Consider the following 17,692-nt stretch of genomic DNA (forward strand, 5'->3'; position numbering starts at 1 on the left):
CCCTGGTCCCCTGTGGGCCAGAAGGTCTCCTTTGAGAACGACTTCCACAAGGGTGTGTTCAATGCTGTCTGCTACAGCTCCTGCCAGTATCTAAGAGTCTTTGGGTCTGTCTAATTGTACCCAAAGAAAACCTTTTGTGAGGTGCTGTGTACGAATATCACCCCCATTCCACAGATAGAAAAAATTAAGACTGAAGGGCAAGTACTTTGCTAAGTGTCCACTGCAGGGGAGTGGCAGGTCTGGGAGTGGACCTGGATGGGTCTGACATCAAAGCCACCTTCGTTCGCATCTGAGTGGGAGAGCTGAGTAGACAGAAGTGTGGGGCAGGAGGGCAAGAGACCCCACGCTTCTGCAGCAGGGAGGCAATGGCTGCTCTGTGCTGTGGGTCCAGCTTCCCAGGGACCCTGCATGCCTCCCAGACTTGCGCTGCTAAGTTAGCAAAGCAAGGCTTCTCTGTGCTTCTTTGGCTCCAGAGAAAGCAGGTGTGCTTTTTCATTTTTGTTCGTTGTGTGGTTCTACATTCCCATTGCTACCTGGAGTGCTCAGATGCCTGCTTTTTCCAAGCAGAGACATCAGTTCATTTGCTTTTGGTCGTCAGATGCTGGAAAGTCATGGGGCTGGTGTGGCGGTGCTTTGGGTTTAGATTTCAAAAGAGGAATGGTCGCTTCTTAGCTGTCTTGGGTGTCTCTTTGCTTAGAGCCCCCTGATCCTTTGGTTTTGTTTGAACATCCCTCTCTGTCTGGCTGGATGCTCCTTCTGTGCTGAGATCCATGTTCTTCTCCATCCTTGGGTCTCTCCTTCTGAGAACTTTCAGCTCTTTTCTTGGATTTTCCTCCCCTCCTTGGTTCCTCCAGTGACCTGAATTTCAGTCATTTAGGTTTTCTCCAAAGGTTATTCTCACTGGAAATTACAGGATTGCTCTTGCAGTCCAACAAACACAGAGCAGTGAATCCTTCCATCCTCAGGATCAAACCATCCCTGCCATCAGGTGCTTCTTCCAATAAGACGCGGCTATCCCCTCCTTCACAGCCATTACCTTCTGTTTCACTTGATCTGTTTTGATTCCGAAAGTCTTCCTTCCAAGAGTTTGGGAGGGGACAGTCATATGAGCAGGTGTCTTCTCCTGGGGGTGCTCCCCCCACCCACCCACTCACTGCAACAACATGCAAAAGGGACTTCTCTTCTCCGGGATTCCCTCCTAGACTTGGCTCCCACCAACTGGTGTCCTGCCCTCCTGAGCTGCCCCACTCCATCTGTTCTCCTGAGAGGCTTGATGCAGAGGTGGGTCTCTTGAGATCAGGGAGGGCTGCCTCCTTCTCTCTGGTTGTAAGAGAGCAGACTTGGTCTCAGACCATGGCAGAAGGAGCCTCAGTCCTCACAGGCACTCCAGGGAATCACTTCACCACACAGAATTTCTTCCTTGCCAACCCCTTGAAAATTACAGCCCAGATGCGAGACAGCCTAAGGGTGGTCTGAGTGGGGGCTCTATCCACCTCTCAGTCCTTGTTCCACCATGGCCCCAGGTGCAGTCAGGCTCTGGGATTTTCACCGTGTCATGCCCACAAAAGTGATGGAGCCCGTGGCTTCCCCCTTGTAAATCTGAGGTCCTGGTGTCCACTGTCCACAGTGGGTGAAGCTCCAGCTGTCTCTCTCTGGCCTCCAGCTGCTGAATCCAGCTGCACACGGACCTGGAGGGCTTGGCGACCGGGTCTTGACTTTGCGTTCAGATCACAGGGACATTTTCGAGTCACTCTGGCTGACAGACTCTGGGATGCACAGGGCACAGTTCACAGAGACATATGTATACAGTCAGTGTCTGCTGGGCACACAAACCACGGCTAGGGAGGCATGCCGTGTGGGGACAAGGACATGGGTCTGTCACCAGACAGTGCAGTGGCTCTCCAATCAACCAGTTTCTAGTAATTGCACTTAGTTTCCTGGTATTCGGGTCTCTGCCCCTCGGGCTCTTGAAGGTGCCACAGCGGGGACTCAGATGTGGCCCTGAGCTTGACAAATTCCCCTTGGTCCCTGCAGAGCTCCTACAGCCCGACCCAGCCAGGACCCAGCCGTAGATCTTAAATGCCTCCCCTTTGGACTGTCATCAAGTATCCACAAATTCTGGTTTCAGTCTCTGGGCTTGGAATAGCTTGTTTTGCTGTTGAATTTTGGTTTGAGTGGGGTCGGGGTTGCCATAGGACTCAGTTTATTCCATAAGCTTTTTTTCTATCCTGGAAAATTAAAAAATAATTGGAAATGACACAAGAACCCAGGATTAGGATGGCTAGAGAAGTCCCTGCTTATCTGCCCTCGCCTGTCCCCATCACTGTCCTGAACCCTCCAGCTAAGCCCACTGAGGGACTTTCCCCGACAATCCAGGAAAAGAGGAAATGGGGTTCAGATGGCCTGTCCTCCTGCACCCACCCCAATCTGCTATAGTGACCTCCACTCTGGTCTGATGAGACCTGGTGTCTTTCCTTTACTTGCCACACAAGCACTGAATGAACATCAACCACGTGCCAAGTGCTGTCCTAGGACTGGGGCACAGAGGATCCGAAGAAAAGTCCTCGGGTGAAAGGGTTGGGCATCAGGCAGGGACACAGTGTCTGAGCCCAGCCTGGGGGTCTAGGCAGCTGGTGGGCTGTGGGCATCCCCAGAGCTCACAGGGCCCTCACCTGGGCTGGACTTGGGGAGCAGAACTCTAGAGTCTAGGGGCCTTGGCAGTCCCCAGTCCATGGTGAGCACTCAGAACAGGGAGAAAGGGGGTAGGCCTGGGTGCCAAAGCAGGAACTCAGTGTGAGAAGGGCAAGGTACAATGATTAGAGAAGGACCAGCTGCTGGGATGGCATCAACACCAGATCTGGGGTCAAGGGCAGGGCAGAGGGAGAGGCAAGGGGCTTGAGATCTTTACACAGGCTTCCTGGGCACTTTGTATGCAGGCCATGGACTCCTGCAGACCCCTGACCCCAGAAGCCAACTCTTTGGTGAATTTACTGGCCCACAGGAAATAGAGAGCCTATAGCGGACCATACGGTGAATTTACTGGTTCACAGGCGATAGAGAGAACCAAAGACCAAAGCCAAGATAGAGAGGAACTTTGGGCAAAACCATAACCACCTTTTTAAGATGAAATAACAATAGGGTGACAACCAGGTCTCCACTGTCCAATCTTATTCACTGAGAACTAACTCCCCAATCTTCCTCCCAGAGGTGGAACGTGCCAGTGGCCCCCAGATGCCTCTAGCCCAGTGAGCCTGATATTGAGCAGTCTATCACAAGGCCACCTTCCACGTTGCCTAAAGGAATGTTACAGTCAGAGTTGGGAGGAAATTTCCTTTTTAGAAAATATGAGTGAAAATGAAAGGATACCAACCCGAGTTCTTGGCTCACTGAAGTCATCAAGGCCACAGAATGAATGCTAGTGAGAAAAACAAAAAAAGGAACAAAAACTATAAAATAAGACCAAAAGAAAATGAGGAGGGGGGAAGAAAAGAAAGAAAGATGTAAGATATGTAGTATGGAACTCAATGACAGCATTTCACAAGAACTAAGGCACTGGGGTTGGGTTTGGAAAGAGATACAGGAAGTCAGTGGGCTTTAGAAGCTGATTCCACCTGAGAAACCCATGCTGTGGGATTCCTTGCCCAGGGTGGGTTATCCCCACACAGTCCACAAACATCTGGCTAATACAGATGGGGGAGATGTACACCATAGTGAAAGTGTTAGTCGCTCAGTCATGTCTGACTCTTTGTGACCCCATGGACTGTGCAGCTTGCCAGGCTCCTCTGTCTATGGGATTCTCCAGGCAAGAATAAGGGAGTGGACTGACATTCCTGGACCGGGAATTTTTGGTGCTGGGGTGTGGCTGGATACTATCTGGCAGGATAGTATATATCCAGGAAGAACCCTCTGATGGTCATGGTTGATGGTCCCACCAAAGGCTGGGCATGACATGCATACAAAGATCAAGGAAGATTCCACTCAGGTCCCAGGTCATCCAGTCCAACCAGCAGACAAACAGAACTCCTCCCCCACCCCATCCCTGCCAGGGCCCACTCCTTCAAGAGATTCACTGTTTAAAATCTTTTATGCCATTGGTTTTTCTGCTCTAAAAAGAAAAAATATCAGGAAAAAAAAGTGGCCCCAAAGGAGTGAAAAATTGTACAGGTCAGTTTGAAAACAGAGATCTTCCTTAGCTTATTTATGACTTGATTTATTCAAAAAGAATTGCTGGTGATTCTTTTTGGAAATTAGGTTAGGAGAAACATGTCTGAATATTATCTGAGGTGTTTGAAAATAATTCACTGTTTTTTTCCCCAAATCTCAAGGTAATAGCTCCCCTAAATTGTTACTGGAAAAATGAACATCCAGACAGCCAACAAATTTTAAACACATTTTAGAATCACTGGAAGTTAAAGCTAGAAGTGACATTTAGAATCACCTAGCTCTTGATTTTCTACATGGGGAAACTGAGACCTGAGAATGGCGAGGTCCTTGACAAGACCACCCTGTGGCATGTGGTGGGGAAAGAGTTCCTGACCACTGATTATGGTGGTTGGGGTTATTTTTCCACCAGCCCAGGCCAATAGTGTCCATGGGGAAATCCTTGAAGTATCCTTGAGACCCCCTGGGCTGCTCCAGTCCATGGGGTCACAAAGAGTCCGACAGACTGAGCAACTAATACTTTCACTTCAACTTATTGTTAGGGCTTCCCAGTTGGCACTAGTGGAAAAGAATCCACCTGCAATGCAGGAGATCTGGGTTCGATCCCTGGGTTGGGAAGATCCCCTGGAGAAGGGAATGGCAACCCACTCCAGTATTCTTGCCTGGGGAATCCCATGGACAGAGTGGAGCCTGGTGGGCTACAGTCCATGAGGTCACAAAGAGTCGGACACGACTGAGCGACTGACACTTTCACTTTCACTGGCTGCTCAAAATAACCTCAGAAGTTGGGGGGAGGGGTGGAGTGGTGAGCAGCTGTCTGATGGGGACTCTGCTGCTGCTTAGTCGCTTCAGTCATGTCCGACTCTGTGTGACTCCATGGGCTGTAGCCGCCAGGCTCCTCTGTCCATGGGGATTCTCCTGGCAAGAATACCGGAGAGGGTTGCCATGCCCTCCTCCAGGGAATCTTCCTGACCCAGGGATCGAACCCTGGTCTCCTTCATTGCAGGTGGATTCTTTACAGCCCAGCCACCAGGGAAGCCTGATGGGGACTCTGCTGCTGCTAAGTCGCTTCAGTCGTGTCCGACCCTGTGCGACCCCATAAACGGTAGCCCACCCCTCGGATTCTCCAGGCAAGAACACTGGAGTGGGTTGCCATTTCCTTCTCCAAAGCATGAAAGTGAAAAGTGAAAGTGAAGTCGCCGAGTCGTGTCCGACTCAGCGACCCCATGGACTGAAGCCTGCCAGGCTCCTCCGTCTATGGGATTTTCAAGGCAAAAGAATACTGGAGTGGGGTGCCATTGCCTTCTCCAGATGGGGACTCTAGGGGTCTGCTTAAACCAAATTCCTACTGGGTTTCCAGGGCACTGGTAGGAGAACTGGCCCAGATCCTCCAGCCATTACCCTCTGCTGCCCCCGTGAGGATACTGCCGGTAGTGCAGACTGGGAGGCCCTGGGGCTCCAGGTACAGGAGGGAAGATACTAGGAAGGTGAGTTAATCTGTGTAAAACTTTTAGGGGAGAAAGCTGGTGTAGCACCTGAAGAGCTGCTCTATCTCTTTGGGCCATTGTGTTTGATTCCCTCTAGAAAGGGTGGGCTGTCATCCCATTTGCAGACAGCCCTGCATCTGCCCTCTGGTGGCTTTCATGACTTTGGCCCTACTCTGTCCATGGAATGAGTCAGCTTCCTCTCTCCAAAGATCAGCCTCAGAAACCTGAAGCCCAGAAATATCCTTTCTCCATCTTGTTTTCCAGGGTGCCAGCACATCACCCCTCAAGCTTTTCTGTGGCACGTTGTCCCCAATAGACACACACACCCCCAAGTTGGTGTCAGAGTCCATCAGCTATTCCCAAACACGAGTTTACCTCTACAACATAAAATGTGCAACTGTAGATTTTCTGTGTGAGCATGTTTGTGTGTGTGTTAGTCACTCAGTCGTATCCGTCTCTTTGTGACCCCATGGGCTGTAGCCTGCCAGGCTCTCTGTCAATGGAATTTCCCAGGCAAGAATACTGGAGTGGGTGGCTATTCCCTTCTCCAGGGGATCTTCCTGACAACCCAGGGATCAAACCCAGGTCTCCCATATTGCAGGCAGATTCTTTACTGCCTGAGCCACCAGGGAAGCCTGGGTTTTCTACTCATCTATTACTCATCCTGCAAACATTTGATGATGCCCTATTCCATGGCAAACACTGTCTTGGATAAAGAGATAAATAAAAGCTGGTCCCTGAACTCAAGGAAGTCCTGGCCACTGGGCAGATGAACAGGAAGTGGTAAGTGCCCTGCCAAAGATGCCGCATGTATGGACTCATTTATCTGTCTGGACCAGCAGCATATGGCGGGGGCGCTGGTGGGGTGACTGTAGAATCCCTGGAACCCAGACTATCCTTCCCCAGCTGGGGGATTGTGGACAAGTGTCTGAATCTTTCTCGGGCTCAGTGTCCTCACCCGTAAAGTGATGACAACCACAGGGGCCAGTGGGGCTGGGTATCAGCCTCACTTCCTGCTGGAAGGAAGAGACTTTCCTGAAAGGAAGAACACTCATTGGTTCTGGGCATAAATGTCATTTAAGGGGAATGAGTCCAGTGTCTTATGGCTCATGAAGAAGGTCACCTCACCCTTCCCAGTGAGGTAGTGTCAGAGGGGTTCAGCATTTCTTCCCTAGAAAAGTACTTATTTCTTGGACTGCCAGCATGGGGGACACGGGCAGACAAGAGAGGGCTGGAGACAGAGCCTGTTCTTTAGGTTTCACGAAATTGACAGAAGAGACTATTCCATGTGAGCGGTTCATTGAAAGAAGCCAGGGGCTGGTGCGAGCTCACACCACCTACCTTTTCCTCCAGTTCTTTCAGGTGTCGCTTCTGGATCTCCAGCTTATCCTCCAGTTCTCGGACTCTCTGCAACACATTAAGTTCTGTATCAGAAAAAATAAATTTTCCAGATTCAAATCTTACTTTTCATCGTTTATCTGGTGTAGCATGTAAGCAGCGACTCATTGGAAAAGTGGAGAAGGCAATGGCACCCCATTCCAGTACTCTTGCCTGGAAAATCCCATGGATGGAGGAACTTGGTAGGCTGCAGACCATGGGGTCGCCACGAGTCAGACACGACTGAGCGACTTCACTTTCACTTTCCACTTTCATGCATCGGAGAAGGAAATGGAAACCCACTCCAGTGTTCTTGCCTAGAGAATCCCAGGGACGGGGGAGCCTGGTGGGCTGCCGTCTATGGGGCCGCACAGAGTCAGACATGACTGAAGCGACTTAGCAGCAGCAGCACTGGAAAAGACCCTGATGCCGGGAATGATTGAAGGCAAAAGGAGAAGGGGGCAGCAGAGGACGAGATGGTTAGATAGTATCACTGACTCAATGGACATGAGTTTGAGCAAATTCTAAGAGATAGCAGAGGACAGTGCAGTCCATGGGGTCACAAAGAGTCATATATGACTTAGCAACTGAACAACAACAACAACAAGCAACTTAACATACAAACACTTAGTGGGTAACTCGACTAACTTTTAAACATAGACAGGCTTGTCTCTCCACCCCCTAAATCAAGACCAAGGGCCCCTTCAGCATTCAGGAGGCTCCCTCAGGCCTGCATGCAACTCTATTCTGACCTCTCTCACTAAAAGTAGGTTTTTGCCTGTTCTTAAAGGGCATGGAAACAGATTGTATTCTTAAGGTAGGATCTTTTGAAAACATATACATCAAGATCAGACCAAGACACAGAGGTGCTTTTTGGGCAGGTCAATAAAGCTCATGGATTTGAAGCAGCACCGAATGACATGTCCAAGATTTATTTAGCTGGAGCCTGGGAGCAGGGGCAGAGGAGATGAGTGTTGATGAGGGGCATGGCTGCAGCATCCACCCAGGTTCTTAGAAGGTTTAAGGATGACAAACTGTCCCCGTGAGCCTGGGACATTCCTGGTTTTAGCACTGAAAGTCCAGAGTCTTGAGAAACTCATCAGTCCTGGGCCAACAGGGAGAGATGACCACATGCCTGGCTCTGCACCCACCGAACGCTCCCTGGGGTGCACACCCACCGGTGCTCAGCAATTTATCAATCTGTCCCTTCCAGTTCCACACAGCATCTCACCAGGGGGTCTGGCAGGTATGACCTTTTCCAGTTTGTCATGTGTCCAATAGCACTTCATCACCTGACAGGGTTGATACACTGGGACAGCTACTAGCCTAGCCCATCCTGAATGCAGATGGACACCTCATTCCTTGGGAGAAGGCTGTTGGACTGAAGGCTAGGCGATTCACATCAGCCTGAATTAAGCATGTAGACCAATCCTCAGGCCTGGAGAAACCTTCTGCCCAGATTCCTAAACTCAGATCAGCATCACCTGGAGACCCTGTGGATCCCAGGGGCCCTGCCCCACAGGTGTTGACTCATCAGTTCCAGGGTGGGGCCTGAGAAGCTATGTTTCCCCACAGATTGCCAGGTGATAGGGATGCTGCTGGTCTGGGGACCCCACTCTGAAAATCACCACTGTGGGCACATGTGCCCACTCAGCACGTATGGCTCAATAGGCCTGGGGCCTCGCAGGGTTTGTGGTCCATCAGGTTCAGACAATGGAATTATGCAAATACATAAATGATGCCCTGGATAAATACAGACGTCACAGAGAAAGTCAAATGGGGTAGGGAAAGGGAAGGGGTGTTATTTATATGGGAGCTCAGGGGAGGTCAAGCTTGAGCAGAGAAGTGAGGTTGGTAAGGAATTGAGGTGTGGGCTGGGGGGCCTGGAGGAGGCACAGAACCCAGCCCATGGTGGTTTTCCAGATGCAGGAAAAGGGAAGGAGTTCCAGGCAGAAGGAATGACGTGTGTGTGCAGGGAGCTGAGGGTGCCAGGGGGCAGAAGGTCTGAAATGTTCCAGTGAGAAGCTTTCTGGTGAGGAGCTTGCAGATTTAGGGGTGTCATGGAGAGTTTGTGAAGGGTTTTAAGTAGGGAAATGGTGAGATTTTGATTTTGGAAAGATCACACTGGCAGCAAAATAGAGTGAATTGATAAAAAAAAAAAAGAAAGTGAAAGTCGTTCAGTCGTGTCTGACTCTTTGTGACCCCATGCACTGTACAGTCCACGGAATTCTCCAGGCCAGAATACTGGAGTGGGTAGCCTTTCCCTTCTCCAGGGGATCTTCCCAACCCAGGGATCAAACCCAGGTGTCCCGCCTTGCAGGCAGATTCTTTACCAGCTGAGCCACAAGGGAGGCCCAGATTGATAAGGAAAAGACACACAAAAAACCTTCCCTTAGATATGTGACCTTGGGCAAGTAATTCAGCCTCTCTGGCCTTAGTTTCCTTATCTGTAAATTGGGAGTAATAGTGTTGCCCACATTTGAGGATTTAGCAAGTGAATCTATACAAAGTGCTTAGAGTAAAGCTGGCAGAGTATGTGCTCTATAAAGGAGACCAGATATGTTTCTAACCCTCTTCTACCTGAGGGAGACAGTGACCGATCCTCAAAGAGTCCCTTGCAAGGCGTTTATCATCTAAGAATGAGCACAAACTCGGCTAGATTCTGGTTTGGATCCCAGGCCCCAAATTTACCAACTGGTGGACTTTGGGGCATCATGTAATCAATTAATCTCTCTGTGGAATCCCTCTTCTGTAATAATTACACAGTGACCCTGTGACTCTGGGGGTGAAAATGGGCACCCAGGGAACAGTGCCTTGTAAATCACAATGCCATGTGGAGGGGAGACAACCTCTTACAGTTTTCAAAGGATTTGCAAAATCTCCCAGGAACAACTTCTGGGCTTTGAAAATCAGTCTGAGTTCCTTTGTATCATTTTTTTTTTAGATCCCACATATAACTGATGTCATGTGGTATTTGTCTTTCTCTGTCTGAGTTACCTTCACTCTGTACAATAATCTCTAGGTCCATCCATGCTGCTCCAAATGGCATTATTTCATTGTTTTTTATGGCTGAGTAATATTCCATTATATGTATGTACCACATCTTCTTTAACCATTCCTCTGTTGATGGACACTTAGGTTGCTCCCATGTCCTAGCTATTGTAAATAGTGCTGCTATGAACATTGGGGTGCATATATCTTTTCAGAGTATGGTTTTCTGTGGATATATGTCCAGAAGTGGAATTGCTGGGTCATATGGTAATTCTATGTATAGTTTTTTTAAAGAACTTCCATACTGTTGTCCATAGTGGCTGTACAATTTACATTCCCACCAACAGTGTAGGAGGGTTCCCTTTTCTCCATATTCTCCCCAGATTTATTGTTTATAGATTTTTTGACAATGGCCATTCTGACAAGTGTGAGGTGATACGTCATTGTAATTCTGATTTGCATTTCTCTAATAATTAGTGATGTTGACCATCTTTTCATGTGCTCTTTGGCCACCTGTATGCCTTCACTGGAGAAATGTCTATTTAGATCATCTGTCCATTTTTTGAACTTACTTACAAAACAGAAACAGATTCACAGACTTTGAAAACAAACTTATGGTTACCAAAGGGAAAAGTTGGGGTGGGAGGGATAAATGAGGGGTTTGAGATTAACATATGCATATGAAATATATTATCAACAAAGACCTACTGTATAGCACAGGGAACTCTACTCGATATTATGTAATAACTTATATAAGAAAAGAATCTGAAAAAAGTGGATATATGTGTATGTAAAACTGAATCACTTTGCTGTACTCCTGAAACTCATACAACATTGTAAACCAACTATACTGCTAATATAAAGTAAAAATTAAAAAAAAAGATTAAGTTAAAAAAATTATCTTTATCTAAAAAGAAATCAGCCTGAGAAGCTGACTCTCATTCTAGTCTTTCATGACGTTTTTTAAAAATAACCAGGGTCGGCCTCTCACCTGGTTATGGCAGGCTGGAAGGGGCAATGTTTAAGAGTTGTGCCATCTGAGGACATGGATTTACATCCCAGCTCTGCCACTTCCTGGTTGTGTGACCTTGGGCAAGTTGCTTACCCTCTCTGAGCCTCACTCACTTCACCTGCGAAACTTCATCAATGGCCCCACTCAGAGGGCTGGTGTGACCCTCAATGAACCAACATTTATGGAGCTTCCTCTAAGTGCCGGCACTAGTCTGTCTCCCCGCACTGGAATATAAGCCTCGAGAGAGCAAGTGCTGTATCCCCAGCCCAGGGAACAGTGCCCGGTGTGCATATATTAGGAAAGTTACAAATGGAAACAGTGCAACATGGAACAGGAAAAGCCGGTGAGAGAGGCAGCGCATGCATTTGTAGAGGTGAGCACAGGGCCCAGGGGTGTCAGGATGTCAGGTTAAGCAACCCAGACTTCATCCTCTGGGCACTGGGGAGCCAGGGTGGGTCGTTGGGGAAGGGTGGTGCTGTGTTGTGTTAGGAAGGCTTCTGGGGTGCCGTGGATGGATTGGCAGGGACAGAGGTTGTGGGGTTGGGGAGGGATAGGACAAAAAGCAAGTTGACATGAGTGGATTAACTCCAACCTTCACTACAGCACAACAGGGTGCAAATGTGCCGAATCAGTCTGTTGGGAAAGGGGCCATACGCTGATTTGATTTTTTCCCCCTGCATCCACTTTTCTCCTTAATTAATAAAGCTTGAAAAAGAAAACGTCCACAGGGGTCACACTGGTGACGTCACTGCATCCCATGGGCTAGATGCAGGCAAGACGGAGTGGTGCAACCCACGGCAAACTGGGATGTGTCCTTCTAGTCAAATCAGGCATCCTGTGGCTCAGGCTGGGTCAGATACGGCCGAGTGCTGCCAGAGCCCCTGACAGTGCTGTGTTGTGATGCGAGGCGCTATGTTCTGTTGTGTCGTGTGTTATATGCGCTATATTGTGTTGAGCTCTGATGGTTGTGTGTTTTATGTGTTGTGTGTGCCGCAGCTCAAGGTGCTCAGCCAGTACCTAGCACGTGCCAGACTTCAGACCAGCTCGGGGGCCACGCCCATCAGGGCCGGGTCATTCAGGAGTCACGCCCATCAGAGCTCAGCAGCTGGCGAGCAGATGACGGCAGCACAGGAGCCCAGAGGCTCCTGCAGGAGCTGCCCGGAGTCCCTTCACCCAAATCAAGAATAGAATGAAGAGCTCGCCTTCATACCCTCCAGTTCTCTTTCCCCTTTTGTCACGGCCCTTTCACTCCTCAACCAAATGCACACGCAATGGGGATCCAAGCTTTTTAGTCCTAACCAGGGCCTCTGCTGCCTTGGACAGAAGGCACTTCTCCACCGGCTCCTTCCTCCAATTCTCTGTCTCCCTCTCCTTCGGTGCCATCGACTCCCACTGGTTATCTAGATCCTTCTTCACTGGCAGGATTCCTTATGAGCTGTAGGGCCTTCAAGCACATGAGTTAACCTTCCTGAGTCTCAACTTTCGCATCAGAGAAACGGAGGTAATCGTTCCACCCGCAGGAGTGCCGTGGGGTAAAAGATCTAAAGCAGTGAGCGTGCAAGGATTGCCAGACCCTGGGGCCGCCTCAGCTCCATTGGCACCACGGGTCCTGGGAACCTGGCCCCTGTGTGCTCAGCAACACACGAAGCTCACACAGGACGCCGCACACACTTAGGAATACATTAGGTGTTCAGAGGTAACAAGAGATACAGCTTCCAGGTCCAGTCCTCAAAGTAGTCGTCATCACAAAATACAGCCCCAAAGTAAACCGGCCAGCGGGCACCCCTGGTTACAAGAACCCAAGTTTAAACAGAAGACGGATGCTAGAGGAAGCGGGGACGCCTCGCTTTGTTTGTGTTCCCATTTGGCAGGGTGGAGACCTTGTTCAAATGTATGATTAGAAACAGTGGGCAGTATAGTGTGCCTGTGAGCAACCCCCTCTCCATCACTGAGGGTTCGCCGGGCGTCCACGGGAAGACACCCCCACTTCACGGAAACCTGCTTTACCGCCAGCTCTCCAGCGAATGTGCCCTCAGAGGTGTCAGTGCGCCGACAGGGGGCAGGAGCGGTGGAGAAATGGGGACGGTGAATACTGGTACCGGTGGGGCCCCTGCTCCTACCTGCCAGGTCCTTGTCACTACCTGCTGGGCCCTCCCCCTACCTGCCTGCCCCTCCCCCTACCTGCTGGGTCCCTCCCCCTCTCTGCCCGCCCCTCCCTCTCCCTCCCGGCCCCTCCCCCTGCCTGGCCGCCCCTCCCCTACCTGCTGGGCCTGCTGCAGCAGCTCCATGCGCTCCCGCAGGATCTGACTGTCGAACTCCCGGCTCTGCCGCAGGATCTGCCGGCGCAGCTTCTCCACGGCGGCCTGCAGGTCCTCCCGCTGGCCCTCGCTCAGCGCCTCGCTGGCCCTCCGCCCCGGCTCCTGCTGCAGCGCGTCGTACAGCGTGGCCTCCAGCTCCTGGATTTTCTGAGCGACCCACATGACACAGACATTGGGAGGTCACAAGATGAGGGGGACAGGAAACCCCAGGACATTGCAGCTGAGCGAGGCTGAGCTGGGGGATCTTGGGTGGAGTGGGGAGGCATGCAGGGGGGCCGAGCAGAGCGGGGTGGGGTGAGGGAGCCCCTTCCAGCCCCCTGCACACAGTTTTGAGGACATGTCTTACTCTATTCAATCAAGATGCTCTGCTCTCTACAGATGAAAAAAAATAGTCATAACCTCTCCTTAAAATGTCTGATTCAAAGAGAGATTTGATTGGACTGGTCTTTATTTTTATCCTTGGCTTCCAATTTACTGTCTCCAAGTTGGGAAACAAATCTCTCCTTTTATCTGGAGCAGCGTGGTAAAATGTGTCCCAAATTGCAGGCACTTGGCATTCAGCTGGCTCATCAGAAAAGCCATTTCAACCCCAAGCAACTGGGGGCAATGTCCTCATTGCTCCCTCCTCCTAGGAAAAAGCAAGACTCCCTTGGTTAGCAAAGCACATGAGAGATTAGTAGCCAATGGAGGGGATCTTTGTGACAGCTTGGAGTTTTCATCCTGAGAGGAAGTTATTTCTTTTCAACTTCACAGTGAGACACTTAAATACAGTTACCTTACGGGAATATCTAGGGATGAAAGAGAGAAAGAAGTATTTCCTTCTCTTTCTCCCTAAGTCCCCACCTGAATCCCTTGCTAGGAATAGCCCCTTCTTTTCCCAAGATGCTATCAACCAACAACCAGTTTTAATGGAAACTGCCAGGAAGAGGCAGGAGGTGGTATGAAGCAAGAGATCAACACAGGTAGCCCTCTGCGCCTGTGGCCATCTGCTCCTGTAGCCTCCCCCGCTTCAACACAGCTGTACTAACTCCGCAAGGGAATTCAAGGCCCACCAGATCAATTTTAGCCAACAGGCACTGGCTTCCCCTCTCCCGATTCCAGCGATCACCCCAGGAAACGAGAAGGTGGGAATGTGTCCACTGACATAGCCAAGGGGTCCCCATGGAGTGGGAGCTTGCCTGTGCCTGCCGGCTGCCCCCCTTCAGCAGCCGAACTCCTAGGAGGCCCCCAAGTGGCCAGTTTCCAGCCAGGACCTCACCATCCAATTCTAGAAGCTCCACTGTGGCCCTGTGCCATCTCACTCTGCGCGATGACAAAGGAACACAGGTGTGCGTCTGGCACCCGCTGTCCTCGCTTCTGCCTGGGCACATGGCACTGCCACCCTCGGGAGCATTTAACTTCCCTGACTCTTCAGGCCAGCCTTACACTGATCACAGCTCCAACCTCGACATGTGCCTGAAATCCCACTTGAGGCTTTGGAATAGTCTTTTTCCTTTTTTTTTTTTGATGTGGATCATTTTTAAAGTCTTTATTGAATTTGTTACAATTTTGCTCCTGTGGTTTATGTTCTTGTTTTTTGGCCGTGAGGCATATGGGATCTTAGCTCCCTGACCAGGGATTGAACCCACACCCCCTATAGAACCCACACCCCCTACAGAACCCACACCCCCCCAAAGAACCAACACCCCCCCCATAGAACCCACACCCCCTACAGAACCCACACCCCTCACAGAACCCACACCCCCTACAGAACCCATACTCCCCATAGAACCCACACCCCCTGCATTAGAAGGTGAAGTCTTAACCACTGGACTGCCAGAGAAGTTCCTGGAATGTTCTTTGGGTAAGAATGTTGCTTCTACCCAGCAACAGGATCAGCCTGCCCAGGGGTCTCCTCTACAGAACCAGGACTCAGGTTCTCAGGGTCCCCCAGGGCCTTTCTGCACATGGCACTTAGACAGCCAAGGGCAGACACTGAGTTTCCCAGAGTGTGCTGGGGAACACCAGCCTTGCAAGATGTCTCTTGAGAAGAGGGCCTGAGAACCAGTGAACTTGACATACGACTTCCTCTGTTCCTCTTGGAGTCCCAGCCCATCCTTAAGCATATTAAGGAGCCAGAGGTCAACAAAATTACTCTCCCTCTTTTTTTTGGTCACAGGTTTCCACGTTGTCCCCTGAGATTGTATTCCTCGGAACTTACTGGGGAAGCTCAGGGGAGGACAGAGATGGTGTAGAATGCAGCAAGGAAGGGTATTTGCAAAAGGATGGAGACTAGATAGAATCAAGGAAGACCCAAAAAAGTGAGAGAGAGGGAGAAAAGAATGAACATGTTCTCATTCTTCAGTTGCCCTTACCACTGTTGTAACACTGTGCGCCCAGAAATGACAATTGAGAGGAAAATGCCTTGTCCTGATGAGGCTCAAACCTTCCTGACCTCCTCCATCTGCTGCTCCCTGCCCTGGGGGTTCAAGCCTCAGAGCCTGGACATGAAGGGTCAAGGGTCACGGGGAGGTGGACCAGCCTTCACATCCAGAATTTCCCGCCTGTGCTAAGTCCAGCCTCCTGCTCTCTGTCTTCATGGAAATGGGGATTGCAAGTTAATGTTTAGTTATTGCTTCTGCATTTGTTAGGTGGAAACCCACTTTGTCAAATGATTTAGCTACAAATGATCGGGCAAAGTCTTGCTCCAGATATTGCTACTCACTGCTTCTTCCTGAAAAAGCAGCCTTGAGCTCAGAGTTCCCTCTGATGTGGGGGACATCCAGGAAATGCCCCCTCAAAGCCATATAACCTATGAACCTGAGCGTGGTCCCTCCTGATGTTCATCACCTGGAAGCCCACAACTGGTTCTGTGACCCAGGCTTGATGTTGCACAGAACCTCACAACAAATAATTCTTGTTCTGATGATCACCTGCCCTCCACTCACTGCTTTACCTCTGGGTTCCTTTTTAAAAAAATATTTTTGCCACACCATGCAGCATGTGGGATCTTAGTTTCCCAACCAGGGATTGAACCCATGCCCCTGAAGTGCAAGCGTGAGTCTTAACCATTGGACTGCCTGGGAGGTCCCACCTCTGTGTTCCTTTGTGACTGTCTCTTTTTGCTACTTATGGGAAAACTTGCTCTGGGCTTTAAGCATGTAAATAAATATTAATTAAAATATTAATAAGCAGAAAGTTTCTTTTCCTTCATCTAAAATGACTACTAGAACTGAGTGTGTGTGCTGAGTCGCTCAGTGGTGTCCAACTCTTTGCGACCCAGTGGACTGTAGCCTGCCAGGCTTCTCTGGCCATGGGGATTCTCCAGGCAAGAATACTGGAGTGGGTTGTCATGCCCTCCTCCAGGGGATCTTCCCAACCCAGGGATCGAACCCAGGTCTCCCACATTGCAGGCAGATTCTTTACTGTCTGAGCCACCAGGGAAGCCCAGAACTGAATAAGTATGAATAAGTATGCCCAGAGAAAATGATCAAGCTAAGTAAATATTTTGGAAAAATCATGACTGACTTGGAAAAAGTGACCAATTATCTGTACAGTTATTCGGGTTGAAACCAGTCAAAACATGGAGGCAGCACTGGGATCTCGCCCACGCAGCACTGCTTGGACCCCAGATTCACCATCAGCTCCCAAGGGAAAGAAGCCTGTACTGCTGAGTCTAAAGAACCAGAACATCCAACCCACTTCCGGTCCTACCAGGTAAGCCTGGTCGAGGGCTTGCTTCCTGTAGTCCAGCTCCTCCTCCAGGTAGCCCTTCTGCCTGCTGAACAGGTCCTGAAAAAGAGGAGGTGCCCAAGGTCAAGATCAGCACAAGGACCCATCACCAGGCAGCTCTTCAGAGCCAGCCTACTCACACTCGCTGGAGAGTGACAGTCCCACTGAGGTGGGGACTGACCAGGTGCTCAGGTGAGAAGGGGTGTCAGGTCTGCCCTGGTCGCTCCTGTGTGAATCCCAAGGAAGAATCTCCCGGGCCCAGGAACCTCCATCAAGCCTCTCCCCACACCCCCAGCTTCCTTCCTCTCGGGTGCCTGGCCTGGTTCCCAAGCCTGGGTTGCAGGAATCCCTCTGAAGACCATCTCAATAGTTCTCTGATGTGGCTCTCCTCCCCTCACCAGCGGCATTACCCACCTCCTGGGTACTCTCCCTGCTGGACGTGTCCTCCCCACCCTCCACCACTCAGTCCCCCCACGCATGAGCTCTCCAGAACCCTAATATCTTCCTATTACCGACTGGAGGGTTTCAGGGTTAGAGCTCGGCCATTGCAGCCACTTGGTTTTAGAGCTCAGCTGTTGCAGCCACTTGGTTTTGTAGAGGAGGAAACAGAGGGCCAGAGAGGACCAGTGCCTTGT

General features: G+C 50.2%; 1 protein-coding gene across 2 annotated transcripts in view; it reads right to left on the reverse strand.

The window, feature by feature from the left end:
• Positions 1 to 488: 488 nt before the first annotated feature.
• The window catches only part of JAKMIP1 (janus kinase and microtubule interacting protein 1), a 154,089-nt gene continuing 136,885 nt past the window's right edge, over positions 489 to 17,692 (reverse strand). For both annotated transcript variants that reach the window (XM_081495566.1, XM_081495560.1), the window contains 5 exons: positions 17,040 to 17,117; positions 13,290 to 13,493; positions 6,990 to 7,055; positions 3,371 to 3,415; positions 489 to 2,228 (listed from right to left, as the gene is read on the reverse strand). In XM_081495566.1, the coding sequence (XP_081351692.1) occupies positions 2,199 to 2,228; positions 3,371 to 3,415; positions 6,990 to 7,055; positions 13,290 to 13,493; positions 17,040 to 17,117 (423 nt within the window). In that variant the 3' untranslated portion in view covers positions 489 to 2,198. The remainder of the gene's footprint in view (positions 2,229 to 3,370; positions 3,416 to 6,989; positions 7,056 to 13,289; positions 13,494 to 17,039; positions 17,118 to 17,692) is intronic.

Source organism: Giraffa tippelskirchi, chromosome 1 (genome assembly GCF_054371585.1).
Source record: "Giraffa tippelskirchi isolate mGirTip1 chromosome 1, T2T-mGirTip1v1.2.pri, whole genome shotgun sequence".
Classification (NCBI taxonomy): Eukaryota; Metazoa; Chordata; class Mammalia; order Artiodactyla; family Giraffidae; genus Giraffa; species Giraffa tippelskirchi.